Source organism: Panthera uncia, chromosome B1 (genome assembly GCF_023721935.1).
Source record: "Panthera uncia isolate 11264 chromosome B1, Puncia_PCG_1.0, whole genome shotgun sequence".
In the NCBI taxonomy this organism is placed as follows: Eukaryota; Metazoa; Chordata; class Mammalia; order Carnivora; family Felidae; genus Panthera; species Panthera uncia.
In genome coordinates, this window is record NC_064811.1 from 184,733,553 (window position 1) to 184,758,870 (window position 25,318).

The 25,318-nt window shown below is 39.9% G+C and overlaps 1 protein-coding gene across 14 annotated transcripts in view; it reads left to right on the forward strand.

The window, feature by feature from the left end:
- The window catches only part of SORBS2 (sorbin and SH3 domain containing 2), a 221,197-nt gene extending 207,376 nt beyond the window's left edge, over nucleotides 1–13,821 (forward strand). For 13 of the 14 annotated variants that reach the window (XM_049632546.1, XM_049632549.1, XM_049632543.1 and 10 more), the window contains 3 exons: nucleotides 5,774–5,823; nucleotides 9,718–9,824; nucleotides 11,632–13,821. In XM_049632546.1, coding sequence (XP_049488503.1) covers nucleotides 5,774–5,823; nucleotides 9,718–9,824; nucleotides 11,632–11,693 — 219 coding nt within the window. In that variant the 3' untranslated portion in view covers nucleotides 11,694–13,821. The remainder of the gene's footprint in view (nucleotides 1–5,773; nucleotides 5,824–9,717; nucleotides 9,825–11,631) is intronic. The other variant, XM_049632556.1, reaches the window with a different exon arrangement.
- Nucleotides 13,822–25,318: the final 11,497 nt, after the last annotated feature.

Below are 25,318 nucleotides of genomic sequence, written 5' to 3' on the forward strand. Positions count from 1 at the left end.
GCTACATTCACTCCATGACGCTTTTTAAGCCAATGCTACTGCCCTGGACTCCAGATACTCCCAGGCTCTTGACAGCTTTGATTGAATTTAAAGGTGAAATTACTTTTCCCTGTAACTCTTTGGTTCTGTAACATCACATCGAAAGCGCTTTCCTATGAACAGGTTGTAAATGGTATTATCAGTTCTGGGGAAGGCAGCCAAGGCTTGTAGGGATTTCCATCTCCTCAAAAGTCAGTCTTTTCACCATTTCTATTTGATAAACCCTGGTTTAACCTCACCTGGTCTATTACATGACTATGCTTTGCAAATATTTAAGGGCCCAATTGATTGCAAAGAGGATTTCCTTTTCTACTTTCAAAAAATGTAGATACCTCTCTGTGTTTATGCCAATTTTGTGCTTTTTGCTTTGCATAATGAGACCTCACTTTGTTTCTGAGGTAGAGATTTGGGTTGCCATAGAGAAAGAGGAACGTTGATTTGAAGAGATTCTTAGACTCACTCACACAAGGGCCTTCTAGAGCCAAAACAAAAAGAAAGATTTTTCCACAATTAATGTGGCCCAGCTATAAATTTCCCATGGGTCAATGAGATGCTATGTTTTGGGTCACCTCAAGTTTTTTTTCTTTGCCAGATGTATACATTATGTACATGTGTTTGTGTGGAACATACATTTTCTATATTCTTTAGATTCATCCAAAGTTGTATACCATCATTTAAGAAGGAAAAATAATCCTATAAACATAAACATGGGACTTTTATTAGGGGAATGTCATAGAATTCTGGTTGGCAAATACTACACCTAACATTTTCTGGAAAAAAATTGACTGAAAAACTCTAGAAGTGCTTATAACTCTTTCAAATATTCTTCCACATTAGTATTTAAAGTAACAGCCAATCCTCACTCAAGAATCACCAAATACTAGATAGAGCTACCAGAAATGCCTCTGCCGAAGCACAGATAGACAAATGGCTTCTGGACAGACTGCATCTCCCCATCTGAGCTAGGCAAGTAGATGCTTTACTGAAACCAGAGATTCTAGGATATTTCAGACCAGTTCCCTTATGGTTAGGTTGGTTCTGGCTTTGAATATTAGCGTGTGCTTAAAACTTGTCCCATTTGTATCTGCTTTTGATAACTTAAAAAAAATAGCTACACTAAAACAGAAAGAGAGGAAAAAAAAAAAAAAAGATGGCTACACTGCCAAGGAAAAAAGTTAAATATTGAGGATTCCATGAAAACAACATGGCGCTTCATTGGGTTTTCCAATTTTACTATACTCTTAAGACACATGTAGGACTCTCTGAATGTCACAAGTGTATATTCTATATTGCTCACAACACTGCTAAGAAGTTATGAGTAATGAGCAGAGTTAAAACAGAAACAAGGACAGACCTAAAAGACGGGTGGCTACACAGAGATCTTTTCTCAAGAATTTAAAACACAGGAAGGGAAGTAGGTAGTCAGAAAGACACATGAATATCTATTCCACAGCGTTCTGTGGTCTTTAAAGTAGCCTTTCAAAACGAATCCAGGCTGAAGGAACGAAACTTTGTGAGAGAGCTGTCCGAAGGCAGAAACTTTTAGCGTGTTGCTTCCACTAATCACCATTCGGTGGCAATAGAGTGCAAATACGTTACAGATCTTTTCCTCAAGGTTTGTGCCTTATAACAACACCAGGACGGGGGAAAGGCAAAAGATAGTCTCCTAAGATAATTGGCTTGAGTATCCGTATGGAACATAAACACCTGCCTAAAAGACAAAATAAAGATGCTGATCCACCTAATCCATCACGGTCATCTTTTACTATGAGTGCCAGTCAACATTTTAATTCTGTTTCTTCTTTTTACTTATTTGTGATTTAAGAAATGATCTGTGAGTTTGGGTTCACTGATCTGAAAAATGAAGCTGAATTGTTACCATGACTGTTTTTACATGACTAGAACACTTGAGAATTAATTGGCACAGCTCTCTGACAACAGAGGGTTAAGGTTGATGAGGGCACCTATACATAACGGAGGAAGTGTGTCTGTGGGAACGGATTCCCTGAGGGGGGACAAGATTCTATTCACCATCCTGACCAACTCTTTGGTTTTAGAGAAAAGGAAGCTCAGGCACATATCCAAGGCTACATTGGTAGTCAGTGCCAATACCATGAAGACAGGAATGTGCCCTATAATGCTACTTGTTCCTCTATGGACCAAATATTTTTTAAATAAATTAATTCAAATACTGGAGCTAGTCACATTTCCTCAAAACTGGTTCCTAACTATCCAGATTCACATGGAGATGATTCCTGTTAAAGGTAAACTTAGAAAAGTTCTGAAGTCACCAAGATAATACTGCTAATAAAGGCTGCGATAAATCTTGGCCTGAGCATGTGAACAGTATAGAGACCTGGTAAGTCAGAAAAGGGGGTGGGAGGTTCATTAAAGGCTATAAAGGAAGAGAAAAGACATACTGCGAAGGATTGGTAAAAACAAGGACATTACTGGCTGGCTCAGCCAGGAACGTGAGTCCCCTTGAGACATAGACACCTGTGGCATTAAGGGAGACACATACTTCTGGCAACAGCCCCATGTTCCCAGTTGCCAAAGGGATGATTCATTTAAATAACTTATGGTGTGAGTTGAATTAAAGGAATTAAAGTAGAATTGTAATGATGACAACAAAAGGTCCCATATGGACTTTAAAAGTAGATTGTTTTATTTCAATAAACAATCTGATTTTTAAAGCCATATTTAGGGGCACCTGGGTGGCTCAGTCGGTTAAGAATCTGACTTCAGCCTAGGTCCTGATCTCATGGTTCGTGGGTTCGAGCCCCATGTCAGGCTCTGTGCTGATAGCTCGGAGCCTAGAGACTGCTTCAGATTCTGTGTCTCCCTCTCTCTCTCTGTTCCTCCCCGCCTCGCACTCTGTGTGTGTATGTCTCTCTCTCAAAAATGAATAAAACGTTTAAAAAAATTAAAAAGTTAAGTCATATTCACATTTAACAGAGAAGAGCAATGAAATTCGACCTCCCAGATTTACCAAGCACCGGATGCCATGATAGAAAAGTAAAACTTTTACTCAACTTAAAAATATTAGAATGACTTAAACATGTAGAAAGAGCACAACGAAATACATTTTACAAAACATTTTCTCTGAAGATAAGAAAAGATCATCAGATGATATTTTCTTATTTATAATTTTGTTCTGCACTATAACTGGTGCTATGATGTTTTTGTGAGACAACAGTAGCTGTCCTCGAATGGGCTTTGAAATACAGCATTTTGATTTTTTTAATTCCATTTTTAAATTTTTTTGAGCGATTAACATGAGCATTTTCAATATCATGTGGCTTGAATGTATAATCTTTGGCCAGAAATTTTACTCCTGGAAGGGTGTTCTAAAGAATGTCCAAAAGAAGTAAATAATTCTTTGTATAAAAATGTTTATAGCATTGCTGCTTATGAACGTGTAAAAAGGCTAGACTAACCTTAACTTTGAAAACAAAAAAGAGAAATGATTAGGAAAACTAAAAAAATATATCTACACCAACGTGAGGGCATATTATTCTGCAGTGGCTTAAAATGAAAAAGAAGACTAGACAACTATCAGAAAATATTAATAGTAATTGATATATATGTATTTTATTTCTTCAACGTTTTTTTTTTTTTTTTAAAAAAGGGGAAAAAGGGAAAAAGAAGGAGAAAGGGGGGGGGGGAGGGAGAGAGGGAGACACAGAATCGGAAACAGGCTCCAGGCTCCGAGCCATCGGCCCAGAGCCTGACGCGGGGCTCGAACTCACGGACCGCGAGATCGTGACCTGGCTGAAGTCGGAGGCTTAACCGACTGCGCCACCCAGGCGCCCCTATATGTATTTTATTTCTGCATAAAAGTTATATATATATGATTGGATGAGGATTTGAAGAAATTTAATAGGATATAGGCTTGTGGATGGCTTATATTTATTTTACATATAATATTTACTTATTTATATTTTTATGTTTGTATTATTTATATATAAGAATTATAGAATCATTCAATATATTTATATTGAATTAAATGGCCTTAAAATGGTTAGAAAATGGTTTAGTTTTGACTTCTCTTAAAATAGTGTATTTTATCATTTTAATAATAAATACATTGTGAGTAATTTTATATTGATTTATAGAAGTTTTGTATTCTGAAGCCATACACGTTTCCAATCATTTCCATCCACTCTGTAGTCTTAGGTTTATATATTCCATGCACAGACTGCTGAGTGAAATTTCTAAAAAGTAAACACTTCCAATTAATAGACTGAATGCTTAAAGTTTTAGTAATGTAAGTGCCTGGTATCCTTTTTTTTTTTTAATAGTTATTTATTTTTGAGAGAGCACAAGCGGGGAAGGGGCAAAGAGAGAGGGACAGAGGATATGAATCGGGCCCTGTGTTGACAGCTGCCAGCAGTAAGCCCGATGTGGGGCTCAAACTCATGAACCTGTGAGATCATGACCTGAGCCGAAGTCAGACGCTCAACTGAGTCACCCAGGTGCTCTAAGTGCCTCATCTTCTTATGCTAGAAAGACAGCTTGGACGGGAGGGGAGTGAATACAGAATTGAGGAAGGGGAGCAAATTATAGACTCACAGGCTGAAAGGAACCCCAGAGTTCTCCATCCATTCTTGGACCAGTGGGATTTTTATGGACAATTTGTAGGGTAAAATTCCCAGCCTGTCGGTAATCCACTCATAATGCAGGGACCCACGAATTGGCCCTGATGTCTAAGGACATGGATCCATCTAACTCAGTGGTCATCAAGAAGTCACTTTTATAAGTGTCATGCAAACGCCTACTTATCGCATTTTAGCACGCAGCCATCATTTAGAAGAGGATGTCTTTGAACCGTGTTGTGAATGAATTGTAATATTTTTCTTTCCCTGAAATGGTAACATTTAGGTAGTCGGTAGAAACTGCGTTGAGTTTACATATTCGACAAACATGTTAACTTTCATTCGTTGCAATATTTGTGTGGATATGTGGGATGCTAAGGTTTGTCATTTCCAATATTATAAGTATCTATTACAGATACTGGTCTTGATGCTTAGTTTAAAAAGAAAGGAAACTCTTTTGAGAGTTCAGTGCACTGGGAATTTCTACCAATATTTCTCTTCTAAGGTAAAATGTTACATGTTACCTGGATATTGTTTGTTACCCTCTAGTTAAAGTTCTCTGTTTTCTCTTTTTAAAAATGCATGTGTTCTCTCAACATTGAGAACAGAGAGTGTTAATTCAAATGTAGCATGGGATGTCTGCCTATCTACATTTTCATCCGTACCGTATGTGAAAATGTTGTCTGTGAAGGAAAAGTAGAATGAATGTGGATACTTTGCCGTTAGACTAAATGTGGTTTACTTTCCGCTTGTTTGAGAAAACGCTGAAGAATAAGGTTGTATGAAGGTGTCCAGATTTCCCATTCTAGTGATTTGGTGTCTATGTTCTTGCCATATTCCTGGCCTTTGAAAAATCAATGGGACTAAACCCTGACTTTTCCTTAAAGCTTGAACAGACTAGATTCTAGATACATTCCAAATATTTGAACCTTGGTTATTTTCATTTAATTCAAAGCACCCTTCAAAATATTTGGATTATTAATCCTGCAGAAACCCTTTATTTGGTTTTTTTTCCTTCCTCTTGGTTTTTTACAACAGGAAATATTAAATGTCAAGAAAAGTACCATGCCATTATCCAAATTATCTTTTACTTAGTACCAGTTTAAACGCTGATTACATTGAAAATCATTTCATTTCAGCCACAGCGTCCTGTGTTTACTCATGAAAACATTCAAGGTGGGGGGGAACCGTAAGTATTCTTCTTATCTTCTAAGTTCAAGACTAACCTTGACTCACAAAATAGACAACTGGTGTACCAAAACAGAGGACTTTGCAAGTGAAAGAGGACAAAGTAACTAAAATGAGGCCTCTGTGATCAGTCTGTTTCATAACGTAGAGCAGAAGTTCATTTTAAAAGGAAACCCAATCATTTTGCATAGCAGCCTTCGATTCACACACCAGAAAAACCTAACGGTGCTCCAGTGATGCCTAAGATTTACGAATCTGCCTCCCTCTTTGTTCTACCAACCATGCAAATTCCAGTAACCACGGCTGTAAAGACACGGAAGTGCCCTAACAGTGGTTGTACACATATCTGAAGACCAGAAGAATGTCAAAGTAGACCAGAAGTGATACGTTGGTAACAAAATTCCAAGGTTACCTTTTGACAAAGGTCTTCGGGAATGGCAGTGTATTAAAACAGTCACTATCATTCAGTTAAATGCCTTTTCCCGCTTACAAATTCCCTCTCCTCTCTGACCCACAAGTCACCTCAAATCGAAGGTGTCACACATTGTCTTTAAGATTCTCTTTTGCGTGTGTATCCATTTCTGCTCCATTTTGCCCATGATAGATGTTCAGCGGCGACATACTTCCCACTGGCTACTGCCTAGCCTGTAAGTCAGGGGCTAGACCCCTGGGAAGGAGCACGGATGGGAGCACGGACAGAACTAAACCTTGTGAGGTACCCCTGAGCACAAGCAGGGCCTCCAGCCCACGGGGCGCACGCCCTGCCCCCCTGGGGTAGAGCAAGTGGCCTGGAGCCTTCCTGACCTCTGGCTCCCTCCTGGCTTCTCAGGGACCTGGCAGTGAGCTGAAAGCATGCTTTTCAGAAACCATCTCTCACCTGAGACTGCCTGTCACCGAGTCCAGCCAGAAAGGTTTTCTTGTTAGGGAAAGATTATGAAAAGAACACGCTGGAAGTAAGAATCATTCCAAGTTCCATTTAACTGAAAAAAATTAAAAGAAATCAAGTATGACTTGTAATTCTAAAGTTTTGGTTTGTTGCCTTATTTAAGCAAATGATAGGAGCACAACACAAAAAATAAATTCCGGGCCTGTTTAGGTCTGTTGTGTTACCAGCACATCGTATTAAGCAGCTGTTAAGGAGATTACGCATTAATAGGTATATTATGTTATACTGTTTTATGTCATAGAAAGTTAAGACTTCCAAGTGTGGTCATTTGGGTATTTATGGAAACCACAGAGCTCACAGGTGGGAGAAGGCACTTTTTCAAGGTCCTGCTGTGGACTTTAGAAACATCTACCAAACATTACTAAATTTCTATGTGATTACAACCCCAAGGAGTGGGATGATGGGGTGTCACTTAATTTCTTTCATTTAAAAAATAGATTGGAATGAAAATAGGTACCTGAGGTTATAATGTTGCCGCAATTCAGAATTATAATAAAATGTGTTACAGGAGACATTGCAAGTTATAGAGACAGCTTCAAACTTGGCTGAGCATTTTTTATTTAAAAGACAAATTTCTTTTTGAAGCATCCTGACCTCACCACCATCATTCATCTCACCGACACATCTTTCAAAATAGCATTTTAATTGTAATTCGGCTGCATTTCCTGTCGTGCAACACTGGTTTTGAAAGCCAGCAGAGGCAGAGGGGTTTCCGGAAGGTTTGTTTATGTTTTCCATGAAACTCCCAATTTTTTTCCTTTTCCTTTTTTTTTTTTTTTTTTATGTGTGTGTGGTCTAATTAAACCCGAATGGTAAGTAAATGTTGAGGAGCATACTGGCTTTTGTCATACCAAAGTGAAGTAGGAGTTTGTGCCAATTTTGTTTTTTTTAGCCCGTGGGACCTTGAGATTCTTCAAGCAGCTGGGGTTTGGTGGCCTTAAATGGGCCTGTCTCCATAAGAGTTTGGACAAGTGCCCAAGGGAAGAAGGCTGAAGCCTCAAAAGCTCAATCAGAGAATCAGTGTTTCCCAAAGGGAGAGCTTCAATGTATATCCATAGAATCAGCAGCCCAGGAATGACTTTCTCCCTCAAATGTGACACTGGCAAAGGGACCAGGTTGAAATCAACTTTCCCCATATGAATATAGAAAAGAACATAGAAAAGATAGCGTCCCTTCACCAGAGCAGCCTCCAAATCAAATCCTTAAAGCAAACAACAAAATAATAGGTCTCCTCTAATCAGGGCTGGCCCTGTGCAAATATCGAAATTAAGCAATGTTGGTTTTCAACACCTCCCTGTCTTTTTTACCACTGCTCTGAGATTCTGGCTGCCTTCCTCTGTCCTTCTCCTTAATCAGAATCCTTTTTCAACAGAAGACATCAGATGCCCAGTTTCAAAAGAGTACAAGTGGCAGAAAAGATTCCCTAGCAGGATAAAATATTAACAGGGAAAGACAGCTCTAATGTTGTGATTTCAGGCTTTGGTACCAGCCAGAGAAAATAATGTATTCTAGGAGATGATGTTAGGCATCACATCTCACCAGCTCTTTCCCAGACAACCACCACCATCGCTAACCCCCACCACAAGCCAACTTTATCTGGGTCCCCCAGTCTGAAAAAGTTCATGGACAGAGAGGAAAGCCAACGGAGCCATGTCCCTGATTTATGACATGCTGTTTGAGTTCAAATGGTAGAATAGTTTTGTTCCACCAAAATGTGATTTTCTGACTGAATGAAGTAATTAGATGTAAATCATTCTTGTTCCAGCAGTATTCAATATTATCTGCTTTCTAAAGTTGACCTTAAAAATCCAAAGTGCCCTGAAATGTGGTTTTTATTTTCTTGCATTGGCAGAATTACACAACTGATATAAGAAGCAGCAAAAACGAAAGTTCACTGAGTTTTTAAAATCCCCCTCATTCTATTGGTAATATTTTAATAGTGATATAAAGTTTTCATGTTAATTGCATATCAATTGCTTCTTGAACTGCTCAGCTGCTAGGACTTGTGTCTTCACTTTCCGAAATGCCAATCCATGTTAATATGCAGTAAAATACATACTATTTTGTTAACCACAAATTCAATTTTACTGATCAATGTCACCCAAATAAAGGCGTTCAAAGAATTCAGGCAGAGAAAGGAAACTGGTAGCATTCTGTCAGTAATTCTTTTTTACATAAAATTATTTCAAGGGAGAGTTCCAACATCAAACACAATTTCTCCAGGACCTATTTTAAAACGAAACTTATACCCATAATCTATTCTTTGATATTGGCTCAGTAATCACTGAGCATAGAATACACCTGCTTGACTTCAGAGGTGAATTACATCAGATTTTCAAATTCTAAATCCTCATAGAACACTGATTCAAACTATAAAACTAAGTGGCTGTAAAGAATTCCTGTTGGCGGAAAAAACAACCTTTTCTTTTACAGTAATCCCCACATAGCGATTTAGAAGACATGACTAACACAGTTTGCACATCTCAATTTAGAATCACTTGAAAATTCAACTTGGAAGTCCCAATTATTTGCTTTTGATTATAGTCAGCTAAACCTGTAACCCTTTCTCATTTTTACATTGCTGGATAACGCACATATCACTTCTTTTATATTCTATACTCTTATTTAATGTCTTCATGATATCTATAAGTGGACAGTTGGAATCCAGGTCTGATTTAGAAATGTCAAAATGTTTTAATCCAACTTGTGGATACTCTAACCTTCCACAAATACTCCTCACTGTAGTCTTGAAATGTTATCAGAGTGGTCTAAGTCCCATGAAAATCTAAATATTTCTATTTACTTTTCACGCTTACCAAAGATTTATACCAATTTCGCATGTTAATAAGAATAGACACGTTGAAAGTAAAATGACTATTGTATAATTTTCTATAGTTTCACAAAGGTGTAAAGATTTGTTTTTAAACGCATCCATTTGTCCTGTTTAAGGTTTCAGGCTCTGTATAACTATACTCCTAGGAATGAAGATGAGCTGGAACTCAGAGAAAGCGATGTCATTGATGTCATGGAGAAGTGTGACGATGGATGGTTTGTGGGTATGTGTACACTTCCTTCCACACCCTCCTTCCACACCCCTTTGGCCGCCTTAGAACTTGCTCGTATTTGCTCACTTGCCATAGACAAAGGCACTTGCGATGCCTCGGATCTTTCACACATTGCCCTGCATTTTTAATATGGCTTAGTATCTACTGCTTTGGCCGTATGTGATTTTTCTGCTAGTTTCAGTGCCACTTCAACTGAGAGAAGAAAATGTCTTCCAATAGCACCAACCAGGAAAGACTGAGGTCTAAGAACCATAACGACGGTGTTTCCTAAACGAGAAACAGTATCACTCTGTCGGGTGGGCGGTTAGGTGTCCGCAGTGAGGATCTAATTGGAAAAACCAAGATGCAGCGAGCAGTTCATCTACCTACTAGGTCCGATGTTAAGTGCCCTGAAAGTTCAATGATCCACCTTTATGTTAATTTTTGGTAAAAGTTGAGAGAAGTTCCATTCTTACCACTTAAAAGGCAATCACGTTCTTACCATCTTAAAAGAAGACTAGAGCTTTTCTGAGAAAACTTTTGTAGATAAGAGAATCATACAATGGGACACACAGGAAAGAGGTAAAAAAAAAGGAAATAAAGGCACAGGGGATAGAGGAGACAAGATGAGGAAATGAGGGCTTTCTATAGACAGGTAATCAGTGAGGAAAATAATAAAAGAACCGAGCAGACACCAGCCTCTGCTTCTGTTCATATTAATCCCCCCATTTAGAACAAAAGTAAATGGCTAACCCACACAGGGGAAAGAAAATCAATCAAACCAAGACAAGAAGTTCCAGAATGTAAATGAAACCGTAGAGCCTCTCTTCACTCCATTCGCGCTAGAAATCCTAAGGAAGAATTCAGCACACCAACCTTTATTAACGGTTTCTTTTTTTTTTTTAATTTTTTTTTTCAACGTTTTTATTTTTGGGACAGAGAGAGACAGAGCATGAACGGGGGAGGGGCAGAGAGAGAGGGAGACACAGAATCGGAAACAGGCTCCAGGCTCCGAGCCATCAGCCCAGAGCCTGACGCGGGGCTCGAACTCACAGACCTCGAGATCGTGACCTGGCTGAAGTCAGACGCTTAACCGACTGCGCCACCCAGGCGCCCCTTATTAACGGTTTCAAAGGAATTCTGTTATTTGAAACCAAAGGCAATCATGATGATGGCCAGTCGTACCTGATGATGAACCCCTGTCTACAAATAGTTCTTGGCCTTTTTTTTTTCTTTAGTGACTGTAAATTTTTATGTTTTATCAAGGACTCTGGCAGTGCTATTTGTAAATGAATGAGGCGGCATTCAGCGTGATCTTCTATGACATCACAAAACTGGATAGTCCCCGACAGGCCATTGTTACACCGTGTCGCACTTTTCTAGTCCATCCCATCACACTGCCGGCCTTGTCTTTATTTAGATTGTCCTCAAAAACGTCACTTCCCCCAGTGCTTTTTCCTTTCCTCACTCTTGCCTAGCAGCCTTGGTGATGGAGTATCCTTATACTTAATATCATTACACTTAAAAACCCACCTCCTCGGCAGGATTGTCTTTCCCTTCAGGCAGGGAGGCTGAGCTTTTCCCTTTAGTCTGGTGTGGGCTGGGAGCGCAGCGCCGAACCTTAGGAGGCAGTGAAGGCGGCAGGCAGTCCAAATAAAACCGCTCACTTTGCTATGCCTTCAAGTGAGTTTGCTCTCTTTCCCAAACCCTGCTGGGCTTGCTCTCTTAGTGAAGGCTTGTAAATGAAGAGCTTTCAAGACTGCAAAGATAAACCGATTATTTCATTGCTGTCCGTTTCATTTGCTGCTTCTATTTTCAGGAACCTCGAGAAGAACCAAATTCTTTGGTACTTTTCCCGGAAACTATGTCAAGAGGCTGTGAATCACTCTCCCTCCTTTTTACGCTGCATTTCAGCACCACATCTGTATAACCTTGCCTGAAAGATACCCTTAGGTCTCCTCCTCCCGCTGTCCTGCCTTCCAGTTTCCAGTAGAAGTCACCCACTGTCACCATCTCTATCTGCCACCAGACCACCAGCAAAGGAACTTCCTGCTGCCCCGCCCTGGGGAGGCTAGCAGACTTGCTTCCGCATGAAAGTGCATATCCCTGATGTCTGCTCTAAACTTTGAGAAGTCGATACGTGAGATCAGAAAGAAAAATCATTATAGTTAGAAAGAGTTACGTATTTGAGGCAAAAAAAAAAAAAAAAAAAAAGGAAATGTCTCAAGGAGACTCTCTAGTTCACTTCGAAAGATATTCTCCCCTCAGGCAGCCAGAGATTGTGTATTACTAAATGCTGTCGTTTGCATTTTCGCATCCTTAGCTTGGCAGTGTATTTTCCTTTCACGAGTTTGCCTAGTGTCCTGGTTTACACGACATGAAAACTGTACTTCGGCTATCGTTTGCCTGCACTTATATATTGTAATACGCACAGTGATTACAAAAATCTAAAGCAAGAGTAGGAAAGTTAATCCGAATGAGTGTGATTTTGTTGATTGAATGTGAGTTTTCAAATAGGAGCCTTTTCCTGCAGTCTCTTCTGTACTTTTTAGAAGTGCAAACCGTAAGTGATTAAGAGCCTTTGGTAATAATCATGAGACTATAAGAGGTTTAGCTAGACTACAAAAAAAACAAAAACAAAAACAAAAACAAAACCTATTGTGTTGTAAAGTTGCATTGCTATTTTATATTAAAATGTAATAATCAGCATCATGAACAATGAGCTCTTAGTGTTTTATTTATCTGATAAAATTTTAATAAAAACAGTGTTAGTGAGAGGTGCAAAGAATTATCCTAACGTAGACACTTGAAAGTATCTGTAAGCAATATTCATAGGTAAGATTTCACTGTGTGCACACATATACATTTGAGATTGTGTGAAAACAGACAATCCATATGGTATGTTGTACATTTTATGGAAATGGAAAGGAATCCCACACATTATTTTATAGATATAGAGTACTTCAGAAGCATCACAAGTATGAAGGCTGGTTTTAGCAAGGATTATGATCAATACAATTATTTTTACTATGATAATTATTTTTCTTCTATGGAACTCAGAATCCTGGCTACATTTGAGGACAGGAATATGTTGAGCCTGATTTTCCTGGTGTGTGTAAAAATATTTCCTCGGAATACATTAGGCACTTTTTAGAGGCAATGTTAAATCATTCGGGTTATATTTTCTGCCCTGAAGTAGACATTTACAAACTGGTTTTGGGACCTGAAAGATTTAATGTGGTCAACAGTGCCTGAATTACACATACCTTGAGAACTAGCTTTGTATTTCTTATGACTTTGCATAAGAACTATTCATATTTGGATCTTGAGCACCTTATAGATAAAACTTTTTATGGCGTTTCTTCTGTGGACAGTGATTGATCTTTTCACAACGTATGTAGACCCTAGCATTTTGTACATATGTTTGCTCTTTTGTACAGACTATTTAGTTGTTGAGAAAATGGGAATTTCCTAATTTGGTCTTTATCCTTCACTTTAAACTAAGCTAAAACACTTTCAACAGATTATCCTTTACATATCCCACAGATCACAAGCACGCCTTGATTGCGCGATTCTGTAAGATAGCATTTATGCAAAAGTTTATGAACTTACAAGATCTGAGCAGCCAAACTGAAATGTACATAAATACTGATTACAGAGGAATTTCATTAGAAAGAAGGTAAAGAAACATCTTTGAGTAGACTACCTTGATTACTGTCAAATTCACAAGCAGCTTTATATTTTAAAGGCTTTGGGTTTGAAATTGAGTCAACTGCATGCAGCTTTGCTGATAAATGAATATTTATCTTTGATGCCATTTATGAGAAAAGATTTCAATATCTGTTGCCTGTCATATTTAAGAAAAATTACTGTTTCTACTCTCTGTATCTGATTTTAAAAGGAAAAATATTCATACCTGGCTTTCAGCTTATTGACTTTGAATTCTTATAAGCGAAGGTCATTGTGTTTTTCTTGAATAGACATCTAATAAATTTTGCTTGGAAGTATACTTTAGTTTTTCTTTTTGACATTTCTCCGTAAGAAAATTGTGTAGTTTACCCCCAATTTCTTCCATAAGCCAAGAGAAAATGCATTTACTCTATGTTCTCCTGATACACAAATGGAGAAAAGATGTGTATATGCATCAGCTCAGAGAAGAAATATTCTTTAAACTCATCACTAAACCTCATTTGCGGAATGAATACTCTTTGGCTGAAAATCACCACTCAGCTAAAAGCAACACATTTAAAAATATTTCTGCCTCAGAAACAGCTATTTTTCCAAGAAGAAGCTAATTACATGAAGTTGGAAGCACTTTCTCAACTCAACTACCTTAAATTTTAAAATTACTTCCCTAAAAAGCTTTATCACCATCGGCATGGGCAGTCCCTGGTAACACCCACAAGCTTTTGGCAAATTTCAAATTATGTGCTTTTCTCACTCACAAATAGTAAAGGGCTAGCTCCCCACCTTGGATCCTTTCTAATAGACCTCGGACCCTTGTGGCTCTATGTGTATCAACCCTCGTCGACATCTATCTCTCGCATTCAGAAACACATACATTCCTCTGTTGGCAATTGTGTTATCAGAGGTGTTTTGTCAAGTTGGTTCACCTTCATTCTCACCTTGGACCCTTCCATTCCATTGGATAACTTCCACTGTATATTAGCTCTCCACCAAAATGTGTTCCCTTTGTGTGAAGAATATGCCCCAGAATATTCTTTTGTTCCTGTTTCCATCAGAGCATTTATGGGTAATTTCACCAGGTGAATCTGAATCTGATAAGGTCGGGGTGCTTGTTTGTGTACTCTGGGTGTCTCCCATTGCTCTCTTCAAGTGAATCTCTTGCCAAATGATCAACACCCTGAAAATACAAATCTGGGATTTTAAAAACACACCCATCAAAATCTAGATTCCCTCTTCCCACTTGAGAATTACTCACTGGTGCTTCTCCGTAAAATCTGCTGAAATGGCGCAGCAGCCTTATCAAAGCCCCGCGCCCGGGAACCCCCTCCACACCTTTGCGGTTTGCCCAGACTTGTATCCCCGCCATGCGGGTACTGCTCTGAGGTCCAGAGCAACTACACCACAGTGTGACGTGCCTGCGATGCCTCCTCATTGTGGATGCCAGGATTCCAGGTGGAATCTTGAATTACTTTTTGCTTTAGAACTGCCTCACACTTAGTAACCTATCTTACTTGATTTTATGTCAACGCACGCTCATCATCATACACCAAAAATTACTTTAAGGCATGTCATTTATGCTACTAGAAGCCTCCCTGGCAGGTGGAGTAGGATCCCTTGTTGCAAACTCAATATGGCGGGGCCTGTAAAGCACTGTCTGCTTATCCGCCTCTATCTGCTGTGGACTCACATCTGTGCACTAATTGGCCATCTCAGTCAGTGAAAGAGTAGCAACAAGGGACCCTCTGGTACCTTAGGTGCCAAATTTTAATCCCTCCTTTAGCGACACCCTCACTAAAAGCAGGTATGCCCAGCTCTTATTTGATGGAAAGCAAAAAGAACCTGTTTGAGTAACTGTTCCCATGATCATTCACTGCTTGATCTCTGTGTAGGTGGTCAGTTCGTGTGGCCTGATTATTTCTTCCTATTCTTGTCCAGATTTCAGCCGCAAGAGGTGGTATACTTTGAGGAATCAGGTAATCCAAAAGACTAAGTATTCTCTCAGCTTCCAAAAGTCTGTTTATTTAAAGACTAAATCATTCCATCCTCCTTTCCAGATTATAGCCTTCTAATAGCTATTTACGTATCAGTTATGGTTTCAAATCATGTCCTCATCGTGAATGATTGGGTCAGAGCACAAGCAGAGATTGGCATTATTAATAAGTGGTCTATACCAGGGATTGGCAACCTAAGGCCTGTGGACCAAATTCAGCTTGCTACCTGTTTTTTTATGGCTTGCAAATTAGGAATAACCATTGGCGTCCCACTATTTGTATAGATAGACATTGACGATCAATTTGATGATAGGGAACACAAATTTTGAACCCCAATTAAGTGAAATGTTGTCTCCCCAGAAAAAGAATCTATTTCCTCTCACTGGTAGATCTATACTAAAAACTTTACCCCAATATTACTGTATTTTGAATTTCATCAATAAACTGGTGAAAATTTGTTTTCTCTTTGTTACATAATTGTGTACATACTATCCTCAATTTTGCCTCCTGGCACACAAAACCTAAAATATTTACTATCAGTCTCACTAGAGAAAAAGCCTGTGAAACCCTGGTCTATGCCAACTGACAGCAACAAACCGGAAAACTGACCAGAGGGAAAGGAATAGTGAACATCCGCTGTATTACCAGGCGGTAACTTACATGCGTCCCACGGGTTTATCTTCACAACAAATCTAAGAGGAAATCAGCTTTGTGCCTATTTTATAGGTGACGAAGCTGAGGCTCTGAGAAGTTGATATGAAATATAAGATGGAAATCAGATTCAAAATATGGTTGTCTATCTTCCAAGCCTGTGCTCTTTCTTCTAAATCAACCAAGCTTGGTGCTAAATACGTTGTTGATCTAACTGTGCGCTCCGAGTTAAACAGCTACATCCGCTTACCTACTTCCGCCCCATCATTTTCCCAGACTCTGCCATCATGAGCAGCCAGCCACTCATAACAGCCCCTTGCTGTGCATGGGATGACGAGAGAGGGTGTAATAGCGAAATAGTGTTTCCCTGAGGAAAGCTAACTTTCGTTTCTAAAAGCACATGGTAACCAGGGAGAAAATGACTTTGATTATTGACATGTTTTAATTGAGCATAAGCCTGTCCATGAGTTATGATTCATTATGGCCCTAGGGACTGTTGCTTATGAGCCAACTCAGCTCTGGGAAACTCTGGGTGCTTTGGGAAGTTCTTGGTATTGTTGAGCCACTGGGAGAGAGACAAGCCCAGCATGCTCCAGGAACGCAGTGTGCTTACAGAACATCTTTTCAATATACCAAGTCCCAGGATACGCTAGCCATTCTCCGCTAGACGACTCGCTAAGCCTTAGCTCACTGCTAAATTCAGCCACCCAGCTCAGGAAAATTCCATCTGAGCTCATGCACATACATATATCTTGACCCAAAAAACTTTCAGTGCAAGACAGAAATCTGCCTAGCAAATCTTCACCTGTTCTTTTGGGGTTTCTTGTTTCATCCTTTTCCCTAAAATACGATGGGTGACTCAGTAGTCCCAGTGTCTTCTAAAAATAAGTGTCATTTCAAACAAAACTCTTGTTACCAATAACAACACCCGTGGACAAGTGTCAAGGAAGCTTGAGAATGACTTCTTGAAGCATTTTTTTCCTTTTTAATTATACAGGCAACACACACTTAACGGGAAAAAATTAGAAATATAAATGAGTAAAAAGAAGAAACATAGAATCACTAACAGTCCCATTTAGGGTACAGATTACACTTTGGAATACACTCTTCCAGAGTGTTTTCTGCACGTGCAGATTAGTGTGTTTCTAGTACGTAGTGTGCAGGCAAAAGTGGGTTCATACCGAACATACTGTTTCATAACCCGCACTTAACATTGAGCAGGACTCTGAAAACTAAGAAGAAGGAGGAGGAGGAGGTGGGGGAAGGGGGGGAGAAATCAGGTTTCCAAGTCAATGTGACACTACCAAGGTTCATGAAAAGAGTGAGGAAAAGTCAAAGTCAATCCCCAGGACTTATGAACCTGTAATTAATTCAAAGTCAAGAGGCAAGAATTACAGAATTACCACTAGGCTGGAAAATCTGTTGCAATCTGAGGAATTGCTATGGGGAGGAGAGAAAAGACGAAGAGGGAAAAGAAAATAACATTTATTAGCCCCCTACCATAAGCTATCACACGTGTGAGGCATTTTTATAGCTAAGGAGTGGCCAAAGAAACAGAGATATTAAATTGAAATATATGTGAACTTCAGAGCAGTGGAATGCAACCTCCAAACCATCTTGGACGTTAGCAAAGTGCACAGGTTTTGAGTCAAAACTGACAGGACAGATAATCGTTTATTTTGAAAGTAGATATATTCCAGACAAGTTAGATCGAAAACGTCTTTATAATGTGAAAGCACAGCGCTGCTCACCCAGGACAATGTTGTTTCTCTCCTAGGGGACACTAGGCAATGTGTGGAGACATTTGTGCTTGTCACAACTCAGGGTGGCAGATATCACTGCTGGCGTCCAGGGCGTAGGGGCCAGGAGCGCTTCTAAACCTTCCCGGATACAGGGCCGTCCTCACAGCAAGTATCCAGCCCCACATGTCTGTAGTGCTGAGGTTGACAACTGCTGCTCGGGGGAACCCATACTACTTGGGGGAATCATACTGTAGCTCATTTTATTAAACATTTTTTTTTTTAATCCATGGTTAAAGAGCCGAGAGCCAGAGGCCTAATGGTCTCTATAGTCTCCCTACATCTGGAAATACCAGATCCTTTGGCAGAAAGCAGTCCCTCTTTCCCAAATTTGGGAGGTAAGAACAAAATGCATCCGAAAGTACATATGGAGTGAGATAAAAGGTGATTGCTTATAGATAAACATTAATCTGTGGAAAATCTCTGTGGACAAAATGGCCCATCTAGAGCAGAGTGCATTCTCTCCTACAGAGGATCTCAGAGAGAGCGTCGTCGTGTCAGGGGCTGGGTGTGTGAGGTAAGACGAGTTCAGTTATTAGGAAGCTGTTCGTAGGTCTCATGGTTGGTGAAGAGAGACTCCACCTCCTTCCAGAAGACACGCAGACCATAGGGGGTTGGCGACGAGGCTAGCCTGGGCTCTGAGTGAGAACCTGGAAGGTGCCGTCTCCTGAGGCTTAACTTGACGCCTCCAACTGTGCCCCTCAAATCATTCACACCATCTGCAGTGAGAGTCACATCTACGTTCCCAGTGAATAAAAGACTGGGAACATTCTCATCTCTAGTCAACATCTACAGGAATGGTGACCGTTTAAACACAAAACGAGGAGCTCAGTCTCTGGTATGGCTGACCTATATCCCCCCAAATTCGTATTTCAGTTGAAGCCCTAACCACCAGGACCTCAGAATGTGACTGTGATTGAAGGTAGGGCCTTTAAAGAGGTAAATAAGGTAGAATGAGATCAGATGGGTGGCCCCTAATCCAGTATGACTGCGGAGATTCAGACACAGATGTGCGCAGAAAGTAGACCGTGTAAAGACCCAGGGAGAAAACAGCTACCTCCAGGCCAAGAAGAGAGGCCTCCAGGAGACTCCTTTCCTGTTGACACTTTGATCGTAGGCCTGTAGCCCCCCAAGGTGAGAAAATAAATTTCTGTTGCTTAAGTCACCCAGTCTGTAGTCCTCTGCGACGGCAGTACTACAAAAATAATCCAGTCCTTCCCTCGGGACCTCTCACCTCTACACACTCTTCCTTCTCGGCTCCCCAATTCTCGGTGGGCAGTACACGCAGAACACGTATCTTGCTCCCGAGGTGACGACTGCAACTCCCCCTCCCCCAACTCTGTCCTCCATCTGAAATTCGCATATAAAAACAAGAGATAACAAAGGATAACTATTGAGTAGTTCCTGCTTACGCCTTCACGGAGAGAAGAGACCCCTTTTCCCCGGCACCGCACGCGTGCGCGTGCACGCGCACACCCACCCACCCACATAGAGCCACCTTAACAAAAAATAACCAACGGTGTATCCTGTAATGCAGGAAAAAAATTCTAGGTCCCAGGAGGTAAAACTTTAGCAAGATCTTCTAACTCACTGTTAATTACACATAAACTTGCATTGACAGGAAAACCCACCATCGACTTATCTTACAGCAGAGGGCTCTGAGTCAGTAGAGGTATCCATCACAGGGAAAGGAGTCCCTATCTCTGATCTTAACTTTCTCCATTGTCTTTGCACATCAACCTGCACATCAGTCAGAGCCTGGGTACCTCCGGGGAGTCTGGAAGGTTCAGTAATAACATACCTTATGGAATCATAGGTCATTGAAGAGCATTTTCCTGAATCTTGAGAACGTAAGATCAGGCACTGAAGCACAATCTCATTTCAACAAATTTGCTGAACTCATCTTGGTGGCTAAAGGTGTCTGTATGGGGTTTATTGAGAAGCTACCCAAAGCCTTTTATGTCTCCACAAGCTCCAGAGATTTCTGGGTTATTCGCTTGCTAGCCTTTCAGAACTCTGGGTCCCCAAGTTTTGCAAGGGCTGCTGCCACGATGGCTACCCCCTCAGTGGGAGGCACACCTCAATTCTAAATGGTAACTGCACAACTTGGAAAGGGTGAGCTGCTGAGGCCAAAACCAAAGAAAACAAAACAATTAATAGATGCCTGGATCTTTCCAGAAGATACCTCAAGTACTCACACTCTTTTGAGATCTCTAGTTGGCACCTAATTCCACAAGACCAGACTACTTGACCTATTTTGTGTCACCAGATAGTCTTAATGTGATGCTTCAAGAAGACATCTCAAATACATACTCAGAACAGCCTTCAAAGGAAGTGTCAAAAATCTGCTAGTTTTCCTTCCACAAGGAATGGAGGGTGGCATTGAAACATTAAACCGACTCTTGTTTGCCACTAAATATAGAAAATGTATATAAATATGTCAACAGTTATAAATATGTAAATACATATATATTAATATGTATATATTAATATATATATATATATCCTTATGGGCTGGGTTAAAATATGGAAAGATAGAAACTGAAAGCTAATAAAATCAGAAGTTGTTAATTGGATAATCATGAAATATCAATGTTCTTCCTTAGGGTATAAGTATTAAGGTCATGATGAGTTCTAAGTTCAAGAATTTATAAATAGGGGCGCCCAGATGGCTCAGTCGGTTAAGTGTCCAACTATTGATTTCAGCTCAGGTCATGAGCTCACGGTTCATGAGACAGAGCCCCACTCTGGGCTTCATACTGATAGCGCTGAGCCAGCTTGGGATTCTCTCTCCCTCTCTCTCTGCCCTCCCCTGCTTCTGTGCTCTCTCTGTCTCTCTTTCTCTCTCTCAAGACAAACAGATAAACTTAAAAAAAAGAATTTATAGATAATACTTATGCCAGAAAAATCCCCTTGGACAAAACAGCAAGGAGTCAGTATGTCTCTTCTAATGACTCAGTCATATCAAGTAAAATCGGTGTCAAAATTACATTGGCATAAATATTGGTGTTATTGGGTCTATAATGTAATACCAACCAGTAGCACATTTTTATTGTCACTGCTCAAGACACTAGACTCTATCTGAGCCAATGCTACTCCCTTTTGTTGTTGTTGTTTCCTATAGATGAGCTTTGATACAAGGACTAAAATTCCAAACAAACTTGGCATTCAAGGCATTCTGGCTTGAACATTCCCGACCGAATGCCACCAACATCTCCACTAAACACCCTTGGGGATGACACTCAAAGCCATTGACACGGCAAGTCATGACTCTTTCTGATAATTCCACTGTGCTCCTCTTGGTGACTCAATATCAATACAGAATGTTTAATTCAAAACAGAAGAAAACACACAGAGAGACATCAAGATATTCAGAATCTGTGTATGTTGCCATGGACCAGGCCAGAAACATGAGATTTGCTTACTTACACAGAGTCGCTGACAGCATAGGCTTCTCCCTAGAATTATTGGCATTTCCCCCCCCCGCCCTTTGCCTTCAGCAAAAAAGGACAGCTACTGGAAGACAGAAATGAATTGGAACTAGCAAGTTTATCTTTGATCTACTCCCTAGGAGAAACACTGACACTGTTCAAAGTATTTACAACAGGGCCTGTCCCTCACTCTCTTTTTCTTCTTCTGTCTCCTACTGGAGGAGTCTTAAAATGCTCATGAACTCTGAGCTAGTGCTATCTAGACCTCCCCCCCATCCAGGATCCCTCCACACACACAGTTATGCCTTTGGTCAGGTGTCAAATGATACGAAAACAAGCTCAGTGGACATCTGCCCATGGATTAATGGGCATGGCATTTCTTTCAGTATCAAAGATAAATTGCTAGACAACTGTATTGAAAACCACAACATACTTCTCAACACTGATGATACACGGAGGAGATGACCTATTTCCTAAATGGGGTCATGAATAATCTTCCTCCCTCAGGAGACATTCTTCCCCGCAAGAAAAGATTTAAAGCAACAACAAGGGCCACGGTGCAAATTTCCAATCCAAAGGTGTCTAAGCCTCCTTTCTGATGATGTATTGTATGGGTGCTGATAATTATTTGGGGATCATTCTGGAATTCAGTTTAAAAAAGGAATAAGTAGAAAAGTGTGAATGCCTTGCTTTGCCAACATGAGTCCTATAGAACAGAAAAGCGTATGTTTCAAATCCAACCTTACTCGGGTGTCTAAGGAAGTGGCCTTGAACTGGTGACAACTTCATTTAGCTTGTAAAGTGGGTACAATTTTTTAAAAACACATAGCATTTATCTGAGTAGTAAATGAGATAATACAAGCAGAACCTAACACAGAGTTGGAACTACATAAAGGCTAGTTCCATGCTCTCTTTCTCCTTTTCAAGTTACCATTTTGGCTGATTCTAATTGGCATCAAACATTTGGAGTTACTTATTAGATAATCCTCTTCCTCCACTGCCGAGTTTTATAGGTAGGGTATTTGAAGTGGACAATCAGAATACAGCACTTAAAAATATTTTTTATTTTTTAATTTTTTTTAATGTTTACTTATTTTTGAGAGAGAGACAGTGCAAGCAGGGAAGGGGCAGAAAAAGAGGGAGACACAGGATCTGCAGCAGGCTCCAGGCTCTAAGCTGTCAGCACAGAGTCTGATGTCAGGCTCGAACCCATGAACCATGAGATCCAAGTCGAGGCTTAACTGACTGAGCCACCCACGCATCCCTAAAAATACATTTAAAATCAATAAGATTTTCAAAAAAGATATTGTATTGCATAAAACAGGTGTAATTTTTCATAGTAAGCTAATCAGTTCTAAGGAAGCAAGTGACATAAAAATGGAGTTAAAAACCAGAAATAAAAAGAGAACAGGGCGAAAAATTAGATAAAGTGCTATCAGCCATTGGTTATTTTGATGATTCCAACACAGAGATCTAGTCTGTGATAGAGGCTGCAGAAACCCTAGTGGGCAAGAGGGGTGACAAGATAGGCAAGCAGACCAGAGGTCTGGAGCCGGGCATCATGGCGCTCTGAATTCTGCCCTCATACGATCTGTGACATCAAGTCACTGAGATGGTCAAAATGTCAATATCCTCATTGGTGAAATGAAGAAAATCAACTGAATCACCAAGACCCTTCCATTTCTAAACTGTCCATGAAATCTTAATGGGAAATATGTGAGGAAAAAGGCCAGAAGACTCGGTGGCAACTGGATATGAGTCTCAAAGAAATGGAAATTCATAAACATGAAATCTTAGGCTAGAATCCTGCTGTGGTGGGTTCGGTGAAGAGTACAGCACAGAATAAAGAGTGTGAAGAGACTATTTTTTTTTAACAGGTAAAGACAATAGAGGAAACATGAAAGTACATAAGCATAGGGGTAATTAAACAACTCTAGAAATCAAAAATAAAATAAGCTTAAGAAAGTAAAAAATAAATAAATAAATAAATAAATAAATAAATAAAATAAGTTATCATTTTCACCTAGCAAATTGGCAACTGTAAGGTTGTCTCCACATAATGTTTGCATGAATGTAAGCTGATAAAATTTTTGGATGACAGTCTGACAGTTCATAACAAAACTTTAAAATACTATGGATCCATTGCCAGCAACGTCATTTGTATATATTTATTTGATACTTTTATTTTACATATTTCTTTTTTTAATGTTTTTATTTATCTTTGAGAGAGAAAGAGAGACAGAGCATGAGCAGGGGAGGGACAAAGAGAGAAGGAGACACAGGATCCCAAGCAGGCTCCAGGCTCTGAGCTGTCAGCACAGAGCCCAATGCGGGGCTCAAACTCACGAACCATGAGGTCATGACCTGAGCCGGAGTTGGATGTTCAACCAACTGAGCCACCCAGGTGCCTCCAATTCTACGTATTTCTAATATATCTTTATACATTATTTCTATATATTCCATATATATTTACTAGAAATAATTATCAATGTGTTCAAATATTTAGCTATAAGTAGTCATTATCATGTTATTTCTGACATCAATTAATTTTTAAAAACTTAAATATCTAACATTAAGAATTGCTAAATACGGGTGCCTGGGTGGTGCAGTTGGTTAAGCGTCCGACTCTTGATCCCGGCCCAGGTCATGATCTCACAGTTTGTGAGTTCAAACCCTGCATCTGCACCATCATTGCAGAGCCTGCTTGGGATTCTGTCTCTCCCTCTCTCTGCCCCTCCCCTGCTTGTGCACTCTTTCTCTCAAAAAAAATAAATAAACTTGAAAAAAATGTTTAAAAAAAGAATTGTTAAATAAATTGTGGCACTTTTTACTATGAAATACCCCATAGTCATTTTTAAAGACCTCATGGAACATTATTTAATGATGTATAAACATGTTCACAATACATTGTTAAGTGAAAAAAGTGCTACAAATCTTCTGTTTTAGTAAGAAGAATGTGTATTTTTACATATGTGTATATGTACCTAGAAAAAAGAAGGGCGTGTGTGTGTGTGTGTGGACCTAGAACAAGTGTATTTGGTTGACCCTAGGAAACTGCCAATTTTATAAGTAAAAAACAGTCAAATACCAATCAGTTCATAGGGTTCAACCAAACACACAAATACATAGATACTGAAATGAGACTAGAAAAATATTCACAAAAATGTTGACTATGACCATATCTTAGTGATTATGGATACCTTTATTTTTCTAACTCTTTATAATTAAGATGTGCTTCTTTTGATATATGAAAAAGTTATAATGAGGTCAAATATTTAATTTACACATTAAATAAGCCTAAAATATGTCATTTCCCAGCTACTCTGGCTTCCAAATCCCCACCTTCTGGTTAACAGAAATATATAATATAGATAATTATATCGGGAGGAAGGAGAACTTAACATCTTCATGGCAGTGGGAAAGCTCTGGGGTATTGGGCACAATGTCCTCTACCTCTTCTGGTCTCCAGGGCTATGTCCCTTATCCCCTGGGTATCTCCTGGCCTCTAGGGCTGAAATCTGAGGATGGTGTAACTGGTGATCTGATCTCCCTCGGTTTGGTCAGGATGATCACTTCCTGGCTGACTCAGCCTCATGTTAGCTCCTGCGGGCCGCAGACTCCTGAATATCTGCCATGCGCTCCCTCCAGCCTCTGGCCCAACAGTGTACCCAGCCTCTGCCGGGGGTCACCTCACCCCACCATCGTGTGTACCACTGTAGATTCTTCATGCCTCGATTCTGTACCTCTGTGAGATAAAGAACAAAGGGAAAGCTAAATCCCAGAGCCCTCTTTCTGCCTGAGTGTACTGCTCTGTCCAGCGTATTCTGAGTCGGCTGAGGTCCAGATTGCTCTTGAAGTTAATTCACTTTAAAGCGTAGGCCTCCAGAAAGGAAATCAAGAGACACACCAGTCACTTCATTCTTTCTCTCCTTCTCCATCTTTCCATC